Genomic DNA, 17,795 nt, shown 5'->3' with positions numbered 1-17,795 from the left:
TGAGTTCGGAGAATCACAGCACAGCAGGAGGACCCTGGCCAGTGACAGCGATGGCGCACTGCTGCCATGCTCTGGCCCTGGCAGCTAAGAGCTGTCCTCCAGACCCGGCAAGTGCTTCCTAAGAAACACAAACCAATAAAAGCCTTTCGATATTTATAAGGAAGGGATTAATTCATCTTCAAATGTAGCTTTTTAATTAAAAATGACTTTTCTAGGCTTATATCCAGAAAAAAAGAAATTGCCAAAAAGTAAGGTTTAACAGGGTTTAGTCTTTCTTTCTGTTCTTTTTAAAAGCCCAGTACTTCCCAATTCTTTTCATGTCAAAGCACACGTATAAAATAATCTTTCTTTGGCACTCTGGGGTAAACAGATGCTGCTACTCCCAGCTGCAGGTAACTGCCTGAAGTCCCCAGCCCCCTAAGCCCTGGGAGCCGAAGGAATCAACAAATACTTGGTGCATTCACAGCTGCAGCATTGAAGAAGCTCGGCTTTGGCCCTTTTTTGGGCTGGGGTCTTCCTATCAATCGGATTTTTCTTCTTTCACATGAACACAAGTCCTCAGAATTAAAGAGTGAGTCCAGCCACTAGTCACAAGAGCCAGCATTTTCTTTATGACTCACCTCAGAGAAAGAGCACACTGACTATTTATAACTTCCAGCATCAGCATAATTCCAGGCTTTTGTTTTTTATTTTCCATCCTAAAATTATATTTTCTGTGTATAAAAGAAACAACAAGGGAGATAGGCCAACCTAAGTCACCAAATGGGATCTGCCAAGTTATGTTCCACATCTAGACAGCTTGAATATTCTACTTTATGTTTCACAATTTGGTACTTTTAAGAAATATGAAAACGATATTGAAAATCTTTAAGCACAAGGTGCTCTCTTAAATGGTCATATTTTTAAAAGATGGAATTGATTATTCTTTTAAATTATACTTATAATCATAAGTTCTGTTGCAACAATATTGGTTAAAAAATTTTTTTTCTAAAAACATTCCTTTCCTTATTTAAAAAACTGCAATAGAATTCCTACTTAAGGCTGCATCTAGCACTGACTTTCTATTTGCTTTCACTGCTGCTTCTCTCCATAGCAGAGAGTGAAAGATGGCTGGTCTTATCCCTTGTTTCCTGACCAGTGACTCCTTAGATGACTAGCTGGCCGAATCGGCCTACCTTCCTTTCCTGGCTTTCTCCTTTCTTTTCCACAATGGCAATGCCAACATCTGCCTCTGACTGTGTCCTCAATGCTGTCCCTCCAAGCCCATTACCCCTGCTCCCACCCCCAAAGAGACCCTGACTCTAGCCCTACTACAGAGTATAACTGGTGTTACAGACTAATGCGGAAATCACGTTCGTTTCAGTCTGATGTTCTTTTATGCCTGATGTCCTGTGTGGTGGCTTTAGATTTTGTCTCATCTTCATTTCTGTTACTCATATGCTCCCTGGTCCCTGAAGGTTTAGTTGGCTCATTTGGTTTCTAACCCACAACTCCCCACACTGGCAGGTGAGAGCCATGGTTAGAATAAGGCAAACATATTATAGTGTCTACTGAATTGAATTCAAACTTGACTACTTTTTCATGGTTACATCAGCTCCCAGACCTAGAATCTACAATTCCTGCAGGTGCCCATGTTTCAGAGGTTTTGTCATAACCCTTAAAGATGACAGAAGGTATAGCAACTGTGAACTTGGCTATAACCTAGCTCCCAAGGCAGGATTCCATATTTCTAAGTTAGGAGTATTAAATGGGAGACTTAAGAGAAGTGATGAGAAAGAGAAGAGCAGAGGGAGGGAAGGTGCAGTAAGTGCTTTTTAATAAATTTAAAAAATTTATTGATTTTTTAGAGAGAAGAAGGGAGAAAGAGAAACATTGATTTAAAATATATTTTTTATTGATTTCCGAGAGGAAGGGAGAAGAAGAGAGATAGAAACATCAATGATCAGAGAAAAATCATTGATAGTTTGTCTCCTGCATGCCCCAACTGGGGATGGAGCTGGCAAACCGGGCTTGTGCCCTGACCGGGAATCAAATGTGACCTCCTGGTTCATAGGTCTATGCTCAACTACTGAGCCACACCAGCCAGGCAAAAACACTGATTTGTTGTTCCACTTATTTATGCATTCATTGGTTGCTTCTTGTATGTGCTCTGACTGGGGATCAAACCCCAAACCGTAGGGTGTCAGGACAATGCTCTGAACAACTGAGCTACCCAGCTAGAGCACAACAAGTGCTTTTAAAAGCCTTTTACCAGTTGTAGCTGCTGGGGGTTTCACTGACTTCCTCTGTCCCTCCATATAATACCAATGGATTTTGTTTCCAATGTTGTGGCATCATGTCAAATTAGATTTAAGGAGACCAATGGAGTGACAAGGAATTGACAACAGAGTGAAGACGGATTCTTGGTTTGGTTTCCCTAAGCACCAAAAGTTGGATTCACATGGACTATCGGAGAGGCTGCACGTTTTAAAGAGAAAATGAGCTCCAGAGTCTAACATGTTCTCTCTTCCCTGGCCTACTTCTGCGACTCGACACAAGTCAGTCTCTCAGGCTGATCGCCGTTTTCTCGTCAGAGCCCGGGCTGGGGGACTGGGGAGGTGTGTGTGTGTGTGTCTGGCAGGAATAGCACCTACCTTGCTGGTTGCTGAGAGCTTTAACGAAATCACATATGCAATGCACGTGGAACGCAGGAGGTGCTCAAAAGGTTCCTTTTACTTCTCTTATGGCAAACTTTCCAAATGCGTGGGCCTGGGCTGTCTGAAGTGCATCCCTGGCTAATATTTCATGTCAACCCAAGTATGCAGCTCTGCTGCTCAGCTCCACAGCCAGGAAAGTGGGACCTTTTCCACTCAGAATTCTAAAAGTGCAGAAATCAGGCTCCAAATTTGGGGAGAATAAAAGAATTTTAGAAAAGTGTTCAACAGATTCTGCTGGTAGAAAATGAGAACGCTTAATACCAGCAAAGGGATGTGAAGAACTGTGGTGATTAGTTGCATTAACTAAAGAAAAAAAGAACACCTTTGCCTAGAATGCTCAGATAAAATGCAAAAGTGGCTTTTCTGCTTTTCAGTAGCTAAATAGCCTCAACTGCCCACTGTACCTAACCCATATACAAGAACTTAGAGAAAGAGCAGGGACCACCTTTTTGTGTTTATACCATTAGAAAAAGAACCAAAATAGACAGGAAATGAAAAAAACCCTCAAAATTCAAACTTTTACTTCAAATGGCATATATTTCCTTATGAAACACCAAAAGGCGAGGTAAGCACCCAAGAATCAGAATGAATCTTTCCTTGTGGTTGCTGGCCAAACTCTTCCTCAACATAAAAGAACGTTTTTGGACTCCAGTGTGATTTCTCGGGACTGATAAGTCACCTAGTAATAATCTTAAGGCCCCAACATGCAGAATTTTGGCAACAAAAACAGACAGTTAATTCTATTTAAAAGACAGGGTGGCCCTGCCAGTGTTGTTCCCAAATGAGGTAATGTCCATGGCTCTTATCTAGCCTTTATTGAGCTTTAATGTCATTTACCACTGGCTCTTGCGAACCTGCTGCATAATCTCACCTTCTCTGATGTGCGTTACTTCCAGTCCATTTCAACCTTGCAATTAGGAACCTCTGGTTTTTAAAATGATTAAGAAATGAATGTCATGTGTTTTTATTTTTTTTGCATGTTCTAACATTTGAATCTTTCTTCCATAGCCCCCAGAACATTCAGAGATCGGCATATTTCTCGTTTTTAAGGTATACTATAAAAATACTTCTGAGGTTTGATATATTTATGTAAACATTTATCAAAGAAGTAAAAATGTATAATTCAAGAAAATGTTCTGTAAAAGAATTTGTTTTCTGATTACTAAATGATTTCCTGCTTTTGCAAAAACAACAATTTTATATTTACTTAGCTGGCTCTGAAAGTCCCATGGAGATTATCATTCCTTTCAATCCCTAACATCACTTTTCCAGGTGCAGGCCTTTTACTGATTCCAAAGGTGGCTTTATGTGGAGAAGGAATCCATAAGCTATAGAAAGGAAAGAGGAAAAGAGACCCCCCCCTCCCATCTTAACCCCATAATCTTTCCCCATAAAGAACAACAGGGTGAAACAGAACTATTATAACACAGATGAGACACCCGAATGGACATGACAAAAAGATTTCACATGCTTTTGACTTCCTTTCTTCAACCAGAGTATAAACCAATCTTGGTAAAGACAGGAATCTGTTTGACAAACATGAGCACAATACCCAACACCCAACACCCAACACCCATACTGTTGTTTTTTTCCAACAAGCCCTGCATGTCTCCAGCGCTCAGGAACAAGAGCAAGAGCCACAACCACCCAGAATCAGAGGGCTTTTACCTTCCCATACTGTTTCATATTTTATGTGGCAGAAAAAGTAAATTTGAGGATGTCAAATGCAGCCCAGAGACAGAGAAAAAAACCATGTATTGGTGCTGGGCAGACTGGTGGTGTGTGTGGGAAACTCGGCCGGGAGGCCCATTTGAGTAACTGGTGAAAGAGCCAAAGGAGCAATTCCAACCCCACCTCTTCTGACAAAGTTCAGCCAAGAGGGATCTTCAATAAAGAAAATCTGATGGATAATTCCCCTTAACAATCTGAGCATTCCTTGTAACTCAGCTGCACAATCGCAGGATCTCTGAGAAGCCTGTTCTGCATTACTCATTATTGCCAGCCCCTTCCCTTCAAAGAAGCAGCAATCTGATAGCATCAAGAGATCTAACTTGTATGGGCCTCAGAGTCCCATCTTTAAAGCCAAGGTAATAACTTCTGCTCCTCTCTTCCTCACAAGGATATAGTGAAAACCAAGAAAGATGAGTGCGTAGGAGTTTATACTGAAGAAAGCACCAAAGTCCACAATGTACGTAACATAGACCAGAGAATCTGATCTGGGAGCCTCGGGGGTCATACATTCTTTTCAGGAGGTCTGCAAGATTGAACATTTTCCAAATTGATACTAAGACATTGCTTTCCTCTTTTATTCTCATTCTTTCACAAGTGTATAGTGGAGTTTGCCAGAGGCTACAGGTATGTGACGGTGATATCTCTCTAATGACTAATGGAATGTGTACTTGTAAGATCTTGTGTTTTAAGATTTGCTGTTTTAGTTTCTAATTAAATATTGATAGACAAAAGCTCTTTGGTAGCCGCAGTAACTTTTAAGAGGTTAAAGAAGTCCTGAGAGCAGTTTGAGATCTGCCAACCTAGAACTTCAGTCTCACCCAAACTTGCAATTCTCAGATGGGCTGACTTCTCACCCACCCTGAGCCTTTCTACAAGTTGTTCTGTCTGCATGGGAGACTCTTTTCCCCCCTTCACTTGACTAACTTCTGTTCTGTGCTTACTAGTAGATGCCACTTTCTCGGGGAAGCCTTCCCTGACTTCCCCAAGACCAGTCAAGTGGCCCGGCTATGTGCTCCCCTCGTATTTAGCACAGGACATTATGGTTGCCCATTTCTTGGTCTTCTCTTGGCCTTGACTCCTTTAATGCAGGAACTGTTTTGACTGTGACATAGTAGTCTGTAAGAGGCATTCAGTGAATACTGTTGAAATATATCAAACAACTAAGGAAGGAAGGCAAGAAGATAGGTTTTTATTGCATTCTCACCTAGAGAGAATCAGTTACTAAAAATATTAGTTTTCATTATAGTACAGGCTCATTAATGATAATAACAATAATAACTATCTATATCTCTATTTCTTATTATGTACCAGGTACTACGCTAAGAATTCTAATCACTTTATATATATTAATTCATTTAGTCTTCACCAAATCCCTATGAGGTATACACTACTATTATCCTCATCTCAAAAACAAAGACACAGATGTGCGGATAGTGCACTAGATTTGAGATTTATACCCAGATAGCCTGGCTCCAGAATCCCATGCCATTGACCTCACATGTCAGCAGTGTAGACCTCTGGCTTATAAGATACACTGGAATCTCAAGGCCATCTCTCAATTCTGCTCACAAATCAGAAACATGACCTAATATTTAAATCCCACTCCCAGCAATGGTGAGTGACCACAGCAGACACGTGAACATCAGATCTCCTCACCAATACCACCTGTCCCCAAGTTTATAGTTAGGGTTTAAGAAGTTTCCATAAGAAGTCTATTAATTAAAAATAGAAGTCTCCTTTGTAGCATGGAGAAGATAGGAAAGCAGGGTCTAATATTTCCATGTACAACTCTCCTTGCACTTCTTGGGTTAATCTCTCTTTCAAAGAATGGTCACAATTTCACCCTGAACAAGGAGCAGCTTAGAATGTTCCGCAGGCATACTTGTGGAAAAGACACAATTTTATCTGGTTCAGAGAGGTAAGTGCAAATGGGAAAGCATACTGTAGAAAACAGGATTTAATGCAAGAGATGACCTGGCAGAATTACAGTGTGACACTGTATTCATGATTGTAATAATAAAAAAAAAATACACCTAGGAAATTCTTGTTTTTTCAGCAATAGAAAACATTCTATGGATAAAGTTAAAAGTTTGTGCAATAAATCTTCACCTGCTAACACTATATGAGAAACCAAAGTTCATCCTGCGGCGTTTGACAGAAGTCACACAAAGCAGCTTTACTTACCTGGAGAAGCGTCCCATGAATATGGTTTTGCCGGAAACACTGGTCAGTGCAATTGGGGAGTTTGGCCAACAGAGTTTGGACGGTAGCGGGGATTTCGTCTCTCATAACAAATGGAACCAAGGCACGAGCTGCCATTTCACGAGAGCGGTAGACAGGTGAGTTACCGCATCTGGAAAGAAATAAAAACACAAGACCATTCAATACTCACTTTCACATCCATGCCTTTGTATGTGCTGACCTACCTAGCTCTGGCTGGGATAGTGAAGGTGAGGGGATAATGGAATTGGTCTTTATTCCAAAAGATGGTGGGGTTTTTTTTATATTTCTGTTATTCCAAATGATTGTGTGTGTGTGTGTGTGTGTGTGTGTGTGTGTGTGTGTTAGTTCTATAGGCAACTTTGCTTTTCTTATAAATATCATTAACATCTACGATTCTATCACAGGGATAAATGCAGATAGGCTTTGGGAATAAGACAATAGGCAAAAATGGCTTACTCCTCAGCAAGCAAACAAAAGCACCATGATAAGTGCCATGAGAATGACACTGTTGTCTTTGAGGAGCCTATACTCTGGTTGGCAAGATAAGAAGTACATTTGAAAAGACAATCAAAAGCACAAGACAGTACTGGAAAAATGATAAGCAAGTAATCTTGACATTATGGCTACAAGAGGATAAAATTGTGGGTTGTGGTTCTGAGGAAAATGTAACTTAGAAAACCCAGCATAATTTAAGCATACTAAAAGAAGCCAGGCAATTGTTCCACCAGGTGCAGTGGAAAGCAAGGGTAGATGCTCAAAGTATAGGTAGATGTGTCTGATTTAAGCAGAGACTCTTAAATGAGAAGTGGGTCACCTCAGACTAGGGAGTGCCAAATGGCAGACTATATGATCTGAACTTGCCAGGAGAACAAAAGTGGATCCTCAAGTCACCAAATCCTTGCCTCTGGGCTAACTCACACCCCAAAGAGCTTGAATAGAAACCACCAGCTCCTAAATAAGTAAAAGTCATGGACAAGTGGTATTTTGAGAGTCTACAAAAGTCATTGGAAAGGCAGGCCATCACCTAAGGGCCTCTTGACTTTGTAAACACTCAGAACCTGAGAGTCCACAACCATTTTGCTGAAACTATGCACTCGAGAGCCTCCCAGACACAATATTATTTGAGAGGAAAGCCCAATATAAGTCCTACCCTAGAGAAGTTCTTGACTAGAATGCTCAAGACTTCATGATCGTTCATCCAATTAAAAAAATAACTCAACTTAGAATCAAGAAATGTCTCAAATACCAAGACAAGGATGGCAGAGGAGAGCAGGACAAAGAGATGGGCTCTTGTTTGGTTTGTTTGTTTTTGTTTTTCTCAAAGTTGATCTGTATTCCAAGAAGGAATTCCTGGTAAAATCAGAGCCATTAGGCCCAGGTGGCCGTTTAGGCTTAGCATGTAGAGGAACAAAGGCCTATGACTGAAATGCTTCTAACACCTATCACCGACATTTATCTCAATAAGACAATAAAAGTACAGTTACAATTTCTATATAAAACGACTGATCTAAGCAGAATTTCATCATGGGAAGTAAGGTAGGAGGAGGAGGTAGGGAAAGGAGAGAAAGAGATGTCAGATAAGTCAAAACACTGCCACCTCTCCCCGCTAAAAGTGTAGGTCCATGAGATAGGTCAATCAGCCCACACTTTCAGGTGGAAGAGCTCCCCTTACATCATATTACGGGAAGACAGTGAAGGCTAAGGTTACAGTAGGTAGCTAGAGATTTCCCAATGGTCTTGACTAGGTTCTGCCAACCCTAAAATGATTAAATGTTTAATCTGTAATTGGCAAATGCAGTAAAATGTTTGCTTTGGCCCAAGGGAGGCTAGGAGGGTGAGTAAGAAAACTTCATTTGACAGAGAAAAGAAAATACTCTGAAAATGCTTTGAGATTTAATTAGCAAATGACCTCACTCAGCACAGTCATTTGTCCTAAGCTTTCTCTTCTGCCCGTCCCCCCACTCCTCCAATACACACATTTTGCGCTATAGTGTGTTTTATGTTACCGAAAGGACTCTTGTGTATAAATGTTTCTTTTTAAATACAAATAACTCTGACATGGTTACAGATGTTTAGTTTCTAATTAGTAGTAACTGTACACTAAAGAATGCCCCTCCTTTTACTCCTGACCTTTTACAAATGATGATTTCCCAAAGGAATCTGGCAACCATACAGAAGAAAGAATGGAAAGTGGGAAAAGAGCCAACATTTTCTGCTTTCGGATACCCTGTACTAGGGTACTTTCCAAATGCACACAATCAGGTTAAAGAGCAAAACAAAACCTCCCCACAAAAAAGTAATGCAATTACAGAAAAAGAGAAGAAGCCTATTTTAAAAGTAGTATTTAATTAAGTAACATTCATTATAAAGCAATGATTAAACGTAACTTCAAACTCCTCTCTATTGCAAATTGTTTAAATGGAAGGGTAGATCATAACACACACACACACACACACACACACACACACACACGGCAAAACCATTTCCAGGTTACTGTTTTGTCAGCTATTAGAAGCAGGGAGAGGGGGCTGACGGGATTTAGCGTTTCTCCAGATATATGTGGCCCAGAGTGTGAGGGGATAAACACTGTCTTTTTAACCCAAGTGAAATATATCTGAAGCTAAACTCTATTTTTCTCCTGGGCAGAGTCTTCCAGTTTGATTCAGGAAATGTGCCAAAACCAGGCAGAGATCCTCTTCAAGAACATAGAAGCCAGAGGCTCCAAGGACAGAAAATGAGAGCTAAAATGGATTGAGCCTGCTGTGAGCACTGAGTTTTGTGACTCGGACAAGTTTTGGCAATTTCTCTGGGTCTCAGATGAGCTGAGAGCGGTGGCAATAATCTGTAACCAGTGCTCAGATGTGATCACTACGAGAACATCCCAAGAAGAAAGGTGTTTCGGAAATAGAAAGTTTTTGTAGTGTGCTGTGCCTCTGTCCAGTACAGGATCAGCAGAGCCAGAAACTGCAGGCCTCGAAAGTGCCCCCAACAGGAGAACTGAGACTGTGGTGTGAATGCCGCACTGATTCAAAAAAAATTATTAGTCAATTACAGTTAACATACAATAGTATATTAGTTTCAGATAGACAACATAGTGAATAGACATTTGTATGCCCGATGAAGTGAACATCCTGATGGGTCTAAGAGAAGACAGCAAATTCATGACTCAAAGGCAAGGAAGTTTTTTGTTTTTTTTTCTCCAATGAAAGTGAGGAGGAGGAATCTCAAGCCCTTCTGAAAAGAAGTGGAAGAGCCTCTATTTCTCCCATTCTCAATTTCTTCTGGAAAATAAAGAAAAAAATGCCTGGCAGGCATGGCTCAGTTGTTGAGCATCGACCTATGAACCTGGAGGTCACGGTTTGAATCCCGGTCAGGGCACATGCCCGGGTTGTGGGCTCAATCCCTAGTGTGGGGCATGCAGGAGGCAGCTGATCAATTATTCTCTCTCATTATTGATGTATCTATCGCTCTCTCCCCTCTCCCTTCCTCTCTGAAATCAATAAAAATATATTTTAAAAAAATAAAGAAAGTGGACTTGGAATCTTGAAGGCCCTTTCTGCTTTTACTATTGTTTGAAAACATTTTCCTCAGTAGCTCTGGCTGTGCCCTAGGCCTGAAAACCAGGTCCTCCATAGGATCCGAGGGACACCTTTGGACTTCAGGAACCTGAAGATCCCCAAGAGTTTAGAATGTAGTATTCTAAGCAGGGAAAGACCACTCTTCTGAAATCATCTCCCCACTACGTTCAGTTTCACAGAGTGTGGCTAAAGGTTTTTTCCTAGGTATTTCCCTCTTATATTTGTCCTGAGAATCTGTTCCAGTTTTCCTGAAAGGTTTCACAAGTAAATGGGCAGACATCCCCAACACTGGCTCTGCTCACCCATACCTGTAGGTTGGGCATGGAGACATCTACTGAGGGCCCAGCACAACATGCACTGGGTTAAACACAAGAGATTCAGAGAGAGAAATCGCTGCTCAGCCGCAGGGAACCTACAGGTAGGGGAGACGATGCAGTCGATCAGCCAGTGCTGTACAGGGCCATGCGAAGTAAACACAGGAGCTGTAGAAGAACTGAGGAGGGACCAAGAGAGGAGGGTGGGCGGGCTGGGAGACCCCGGTGCAGCTGTGACTAAGTGGGGTCAGGCAGAAAGAACACTTGGGTTTGGTGAGAATGGGATGTTCTTCCCAGGCCTGTGCCTTTTTCTACATGAACCCAAACTGCTCCTTAGTGCATTTAGTCAGAAGGAAGGGAAGCGAGGCTTACTAAGTGTGTGCCAGGACTGCTTACCTACTTTAGACTATTTCACTTTGCTAAATCTTCACTACAAGGTCATTATCATCATCCTATTTTAAGATGAGGGAAGTGAGGTTCCCAACATAAAACTAGCAAGTGGCAGGTCCTGCTTTCTAATTAGAGTCTGTCCACCTGCAAAGTTCAGTCTAAGAATTCATAATGCAGTTGCCTCAAAATCCTCAGAGCCTTAGAAAAACAAACTGTTTCCTGAGTAACCTGTTCAACCTAATCACCCTGAGGTGTGAACGACTTCTGGAATGAACCTATCTCTTATTGGTAGATTGTGAAACAGAACAGTAAGATGGTGCTGATAATAAACAATATTTACTGAGCACCAACAGGGGCCAGACTTAGTATTAACAGCTTTGCATGTAATACATCATTTAATCCTCACAATAAGGCAGGACGGCTGAGGGATCACTTCTAAGCAATGTGGGGAGGTATTTTTGAACTGGGTGGACTCTGTAAGAGCTGGGGGCCTTGAGTAAGTCACCCCCGAGTGACTGTCTTCAGAAAAGTCTCAGAATGGTTTCAGGATCCAGCCAATAACTCCCTCCACCCTCCCTCACTGACATAAGCCATGTTCCCCCACTTCCTCTACATTCCCAGACCCAGTTCCAGTCCTGAGCCTCACTTTGCAGAGGTCAAGCTGTACCTACCACAAAACAGAAGCCTCCAACTTCTGCTGCTAATGAAAATGATCATCTGCGTTCTCTAGATGCCCCTACGTGACCAAGGGGTTAGCATCTTGGGAGCTGGCCTGAATTGGAAGAAGCTGTCTGACCTACACTCAAGCCCCTGACTGAATTTACTCACGAACGCCCTGCCATTACGGTCTGCTTCTCATATAGCAAGCCTGTCTGCTCATGGGGAAGGACAATCTTAAAAGTTGAAACAACTTTACCTTGCAGGGTATCTCTGAAGGCTGTGTTAGCAGGAGTGGCTGGGCCTCAGGTTATACTATTAAGATAAAAAATCTTTCTATATATGTTTTGTCACACTATTATTTCATCCTTAGTGCCGTGCACATTGTAGTTCGCTCTCGCTGGAATGAATGTCCTTTCACCCTTGTACGTTTTGGAACTCCTCTTCATCCTTTGAACTCTGCTCAGGTATCACTTCTTTGGGAAAATCTTACTGCACCCCCTCTGGTGAGAATCAATCACTTTCCCATCCCTGTCCCTGCGACTGCATATTTAGATCTGTCAGAGCAGGGAACATGTCTCATTTGCCTTCCCCACAGTACCCTTCAGGCATCATGCTGGCTCAATCAAATCTTGAGAGCAGAAACAGGGTCTATATACTTCTGAGTAATATAGCACATAGGACAGGAGCACATGTTCTGGAATTCTGCAGACCTCACTTTACATCCAAGTCCTGTCACTTACTAGCATCTGACCTTGGACAGGTCAGTGAAACTCCCAAGTTTTTAATCTTCTATAAAATGGGGAAGAGTAGTGATCTCATAGGGCTGTTATGATGCTTAGAAGAGATAACACATATAAAACATAACACCTATGAGTTAGTGATCAATACATCACAGCTATTATTGAATTGGTAGGTGGAATAACTTAAACTTAAAGCTTTAACAACATGTATAAACTCTCTAGTGTTCGCTATCTCAATAACTGGCCGAGGACACAGAGCCTTGCTGTACCATCAGGCTTCAGGAACTCACCAAAGCCTACTCTTCCCCTCCCCACCAACAGAGCTGGAAAGGAAGAGAAAGAAGATTGAGTTTCTCTGGGGCCAATTCTTCAGGTCCAGGGCCCATATCCTATTTTCTGCCAATTCTAATGCTGTTTCACCAAAGATTTCTTTTTTCTTTTCATTGTATGTTGTTCCTAGTTTCAAATCTTGCCTTCAGGAAACATATGTATGTGTGGGTATGTGTGCATGCATCAAAGAGAGAAACCGCTAAAAAAAATAAGTTTGTACTAGTGAATTTGAAAAAGCAGACATTTCAGTGTGTCCTGAGACGATTAAATATGTTTTTGTTACAAATGTGGCATTCCTGAAGTCCATCTTCCACATTCTCAGGTGAGCTCAGTGCCCGTCAAAGTTGCCAGATTCTCTACTTGTCCTTCCTATACCAATTTTCAGTTCATCAGTGGACCTACCACCACCTGAACTACGTGTTCCTTTTCCTGCAACTCAAACCACTAACACTTAAAAGTTGCATTTACTGTAATCTTGCTCTCTGCATAGCTCATGGATTTCTTTATTCAAATATATTTCTTGGAAGGGTAATAGGTTCAGGACTTTTGAAGTCTGATTTTTTAAAACCCTTGGTTTGGGTAGTGAGGGGGAAATAAGAGCAGTTGACAGTGGCTAAGCTAAAAACTGCATATTTCCAGCTTTCATGGACAAAAAAAATATATATGGATCGGCAAGTAGAATGTTTAGTTTAAATGTCTATGTACTGGGCAGCTCAAAGCAATAACTGCTCTTTGCAATTCAACTCCAAGCAACACGTTAAAATCTTTTTACAAAATATTTTTATGATGAAAAGCCAACAATAATAAGCCACAAGAGAACATCTGAAAACTGCAGTGTGGAACCACCTGAGACAGTCCAACCAGAGTCTAATCCATAGAAGATGCCTCCAAGTCACCAAGGCTCCATCCAGACTGACTAGCCACAGGCTGTTCGTCCCAAAGTGGTGAAAACGTCAGCTGCCAAGAGCTGGGAATCAGCCCCCATCACTTTGACATCCCTTCACTTGTCCCTGTAAGACCTGCACACAGCACTTGGCCATGTATATGGCAAGGACATGGGGTCATGGGTGCAATGGCCACTTGCATTCATACCATTTCTTTTAGTGTTACGAAAAAAAAGCAAGGGAATTTTCCAACAGGGACAGGAGAAAGTATTCAGGACGGAACTTACTTTAAAAAGGTCTTTGAATTGCCCTTGCTGGTTTGGCTCAGTGGATAGATCGTCAGCCTGTGGACTGAACGGTCCCAGGTTTGATTCCCGTCAAGGGCACATGCCCGGGTTGTGGGCTCGATCCCTAGTGGGGGGCGTGCAGGAGGCAGCCGATCAATGATTCTCTCTCATCATTGACTTTTCTATCTCTCTCACTCTCCCTTCCTCTCTGAAATAAATAAAATAAATATATGTATTTTAAAAGACCTTTGAATAATGCTTTAATTACTTAGAATTACAAACATGTCAAATAAATGAAAGGATGCATGATTTCTAGATGCTAACCCTGGTTACTAGTACTTGCTATCAAAATACAGAAATGAAATATGAAAGATATATTTCATATGAAATTGCATTTCATTCTTTTATTATATTTTGCTTATACAACAACAAATACAATTTGAAACTAGATTTTTTGGATTCCAACCTAATAGTCTAGACAGCTGGAAAGAATGCTGTCTTCCCCTCTAGAGCACTGAAATATGGTATACCTTAACAATGATTCTTTCCTGACTCAGAAAACCATGAAAAAGGCTTTATAGCAGCGGTTCTCAACCTGTGGGTCGCGACCCCTTTGGCGGTCGAATGACTCTTTCACAGGGGTTGCCTAAGACCATCCTGCATATCAGATATTTACATTACGATTCATTACAGTACCAACATTACAGTTATGAAGTAGCAACAAAAATAATTTTATGGTTGGATCACAACATGAGGAACTGTATTTAAAGGGCCAGAAGGTTGAGAACCACTGCTTTATAGCATCATAACTACGAGGACTTTGGAAACCCTAGAGGTTAAAAGGAAATTATTACTTTCAGTCTTTATCCCAAATAGAATGGAGTATTATAAAGTGCAAGGATACAAATATCTAGCATAAACGGTATAAAACTTCCTCAGCGATGAAAATAACCACTAGGTTTAGTTTGAAATTTTGGCATGAGTTTCCCTCCCTGTCCATCTGTGGGTTTTCTCTCTGCCCCTGGATCAACAAGCCGCATAGTGGTTGATTGGTCTCCCCCAGGGCCACTGGGAAAGCATTCTGGGTCTGCCCGCAGGGCTCTGGGGCTGAGACAAGCTGAGGGCAGGGCGGGAGTGAAGGCTGCAGCTTGTGCAGACTGAGTGAAAGGGCTGCACATTCTTTTCAACAGTAAAGCCCTCACATTGTTTCTGCTTTGGCTCCACAAAACACTAAGAGATGAACACATTCAGGCAGTGGCTGATGCTTTAGAGGGGTTGAATGTAATACCTGGCCTCAGCATGTCCTTCCTTGCAGAAAAGAAAACAGTCCTGAATGTGCTGGGTCTCCTTGTGGTGATGTCTCAAAGGCCAAGTTCTCGAAGTGATTTCATTCTCAGTTGAAATTCACCCCACTGACCTGCAGAGCATGTGGCTCCAGATTTACAGTGAGCGGTTTTCAGTTCATAAACACGGGCTGGGTGGTCAATTTAAGAAACTATACAAAGGTATAGAGAGAGTTTACCCTCTTCTTTTTAGAGGGAAGGTTTAGAAAGAAATGTGTGGTTTTTTTGGTTCCGTTTTTAAAATTTTTTGTTTGTTTATTTTTAGCCTCCAAATGTTCCAGAACGTATGATAGCTCTCTATTGCCACATTAAATACAAATTTCTCATTCTGGCAGTCAAGGTACTCTAAATCTAGCCCAGACTGGCCGAACAAATCATCAGATGCTGAGTAAGCCTTTCTTAGACCGACATAACTTGACTTTACAGGTGACGATTTCTGAAAAGACATGAAAATCTGGTAAAAACTAACCAGCCTGTGAGTCGAGTGAGTGCTCAACATACACTGATGATAATTTTAAAGTAAACACTTTCAAATGTGAACAATTTTATGAACTTCCCTTTGACAACAATATGCTACATTTCTGAAAGATTCCAATACCCATGTTAAAACCCAAAGAAGGAAAAAGGGATTGCAGATAAGAACATTTTCGGAGTGTCTGCTACATGTCAGGCAATGTCCTAGGTGCTTTCAACTATTTTACCTCATTTCTAGTACTCCAATAAAACCTTTAAAATAAGTATTCAAACATATGTAGGATTTTGTCTATCCATACATTAGCAGGCTCTTTACGGGCTTAGGAAAAAATCATATACATAATCATCACCTTTAGATGACTATTTTGAAGGAGTGAATCTGAAGCAGAAACTCTTACATGGTCCCTTTGGTGTGTCTTAAGCGAGGCTACTTTTAAAACATCCTCAAACCAAAATATTAGCATCTAGCAATGTGGCCACAGGCAAATTACATAATGTCCTTTCATAGCCTCATCTTAAAAGACGATTGGAATAGTGATCTCTAAGGTCCCCTTCAATAACAAAATCCTATAATTCAATGGACATTTAAACATTCTAGGAAGACAGCTATCTCTTTTATCTTAAAATATCTTTATGACCTTTCTTGACTTGTTCCATCGCTTAATCTCATAACATTGATGTCAATAATAAAAGTTTTATGTCTAACGCTAACCACACTCAATTTTTCTATGGTTGAAGCCAATTTTCTCTAGTTTAAGCCTCTCTAAAGTTGGAGAACAAATGACCAGTGTTTTCTACACACGGAAAACCCTTCATTAACTATACTGGAGTCCTGTCATTGAGTCACCCCTCACGCTTCCCTTCTGTGGGCTAACACAACCCCAATGCCTTTAATCATGTAGAACCTCTTCTCAAGAATCTAGTTAATTATTTTGCCTCTACAGAGAGTAAATGAATCCTCCCAATATTATCAGCTAAAGCGATGATTTGTGCTACTGCAGGATGAGAGAAATTTGAGCATTTCTTTTAATTTGATTACTTTCCAGAGATTGCAATTCGTTTTTGCTAAAGCTAATTAATGCCCCCTAGTCACCCTCCTTAGGTTTCATAGCAACACTTCAAGCTAAAATCAGAAACGAAGTACATGGAAAATTTTGGAAAATTCCAAGAAATTGTGATTTTTTTTGACCTGAAAAAATAGCACAAAAGAGCAATGAATATTGAGATGTTAGCAATAGATCTGCCACAGGGAAGATTCTTTTCTCAAATTAAGACTGCAATTAGGTAAATTGAGTTGTACATCAGCATGCCTATGGCATCCAAACAGACCACTGCCAGCCCTATTTTTAAATACCTTCAGGAAAAATTTTATATCTTCCTTTGGTTGCCCAATGCCCACATTAGTGTTACAGTCAAAAAGTACTTCCTTAAGTATAATTATACTCTCTCTTGCTGCAACTTAAATTTGTTTTTCTACATGCCAGGGAAATAAATGACTATGTCTAAAACAATAACCTTTGACTTGTGTCCAGAATATGTTCCAAATGATAAGAAAACAACCCAATAAAAAAACTGGGTCAAACTTTGAACCAACACTTATGCAAAAAAGATATATGAATGGCAAATACTAAACACATGTAAAGATACTCAACATCCTTAGTCCTTAGAGAAGTTCAAATTGAAGCCACAACGAGTTACCACTACATACTCACTAGAAAGACTAAAATTAAAAAGACTGAGCATACCAAGTATTGGCTGGCATATTTTCATCCTCTGCTGGTGGGAATACAGATGATACAATCACTTTGGAAAATAATTTGGCAGTTTCTTGGAAAGTTAAATGTACACTTTCCATATAACCCACTCATTCCACTCATATGTGTTCACCCTAGAGCAGTGGTTCTCAACCTTCCTAATGCCGCGACCCTTTAATACAGTTCCTCATGTTGTGGTGACCCCCAATTTCATTGTTACAAATTGAACATAATTAAAGCATAGTGATTAATCACAAAAACAATATGTAATTATATATGTGTTTTCCGATGGTCTTAGGCGACCCCTGTGAAAGGGTCGTTCGACCCCCAAAGGGGTCGTGACCCACAGGTTGAGAACCACTGCCCTAGAGAAATAAAAACATATGTGCAG

The 17,795-nt window shown here is 40.9% G+C and overlaps 1 protein-coding gene across 6 annotated transcripts in view; it reads right to left on the bottom strand.

Annotated features, from left to right (window-relative positions):
• Nucleotides 1-17,795, bottom strand: part of THADA (THADA armadillo repeat containing) — a 299,278-nt gene that overhangs the window by 132,019 nt on the left and 149,464 nt on the right. For all 6 annotated transcript variants that reach the window (XR_004971855.1, XM_036334726.1, XM_036334724.1 and 3 more), the window contains one exon: nucleotides 6,612-6,780. Coding sequence is in view for 5 of the 6 variants with exons in the window: in XM_036334726.1 (XP_036190619.1) it covers nucleotides 6,612-6,780 (169 nt within the window). In the remaining variant the exon portion in view is untranslated. The remainder of the gene's footprint in view (nucleotides 1-6,611; nucleotides 6,781-17,795) is intronic.

Source organism: Myotis myotis, unplaced genomic scaffold (assembly GCF_014108235.1).
Source record: "Myotis myotis isolate mMyoMyo1 unplaced genomic scaffold, mMyoMyo1.p scaffold_m19_p_14, whole genome shotgun sequence".
Lineage (NCBI taxonomy): Eukaryota > Metazoa > Chordata > Mammalia > Chiroptera > Vespertilionidae > Myotis > Myotis myotis.
The sequence above is the reverse complement of the archived record's forward strand: the minus strand, read 5'-3'. Positions and strand labels throughout refer to the sequence as shown.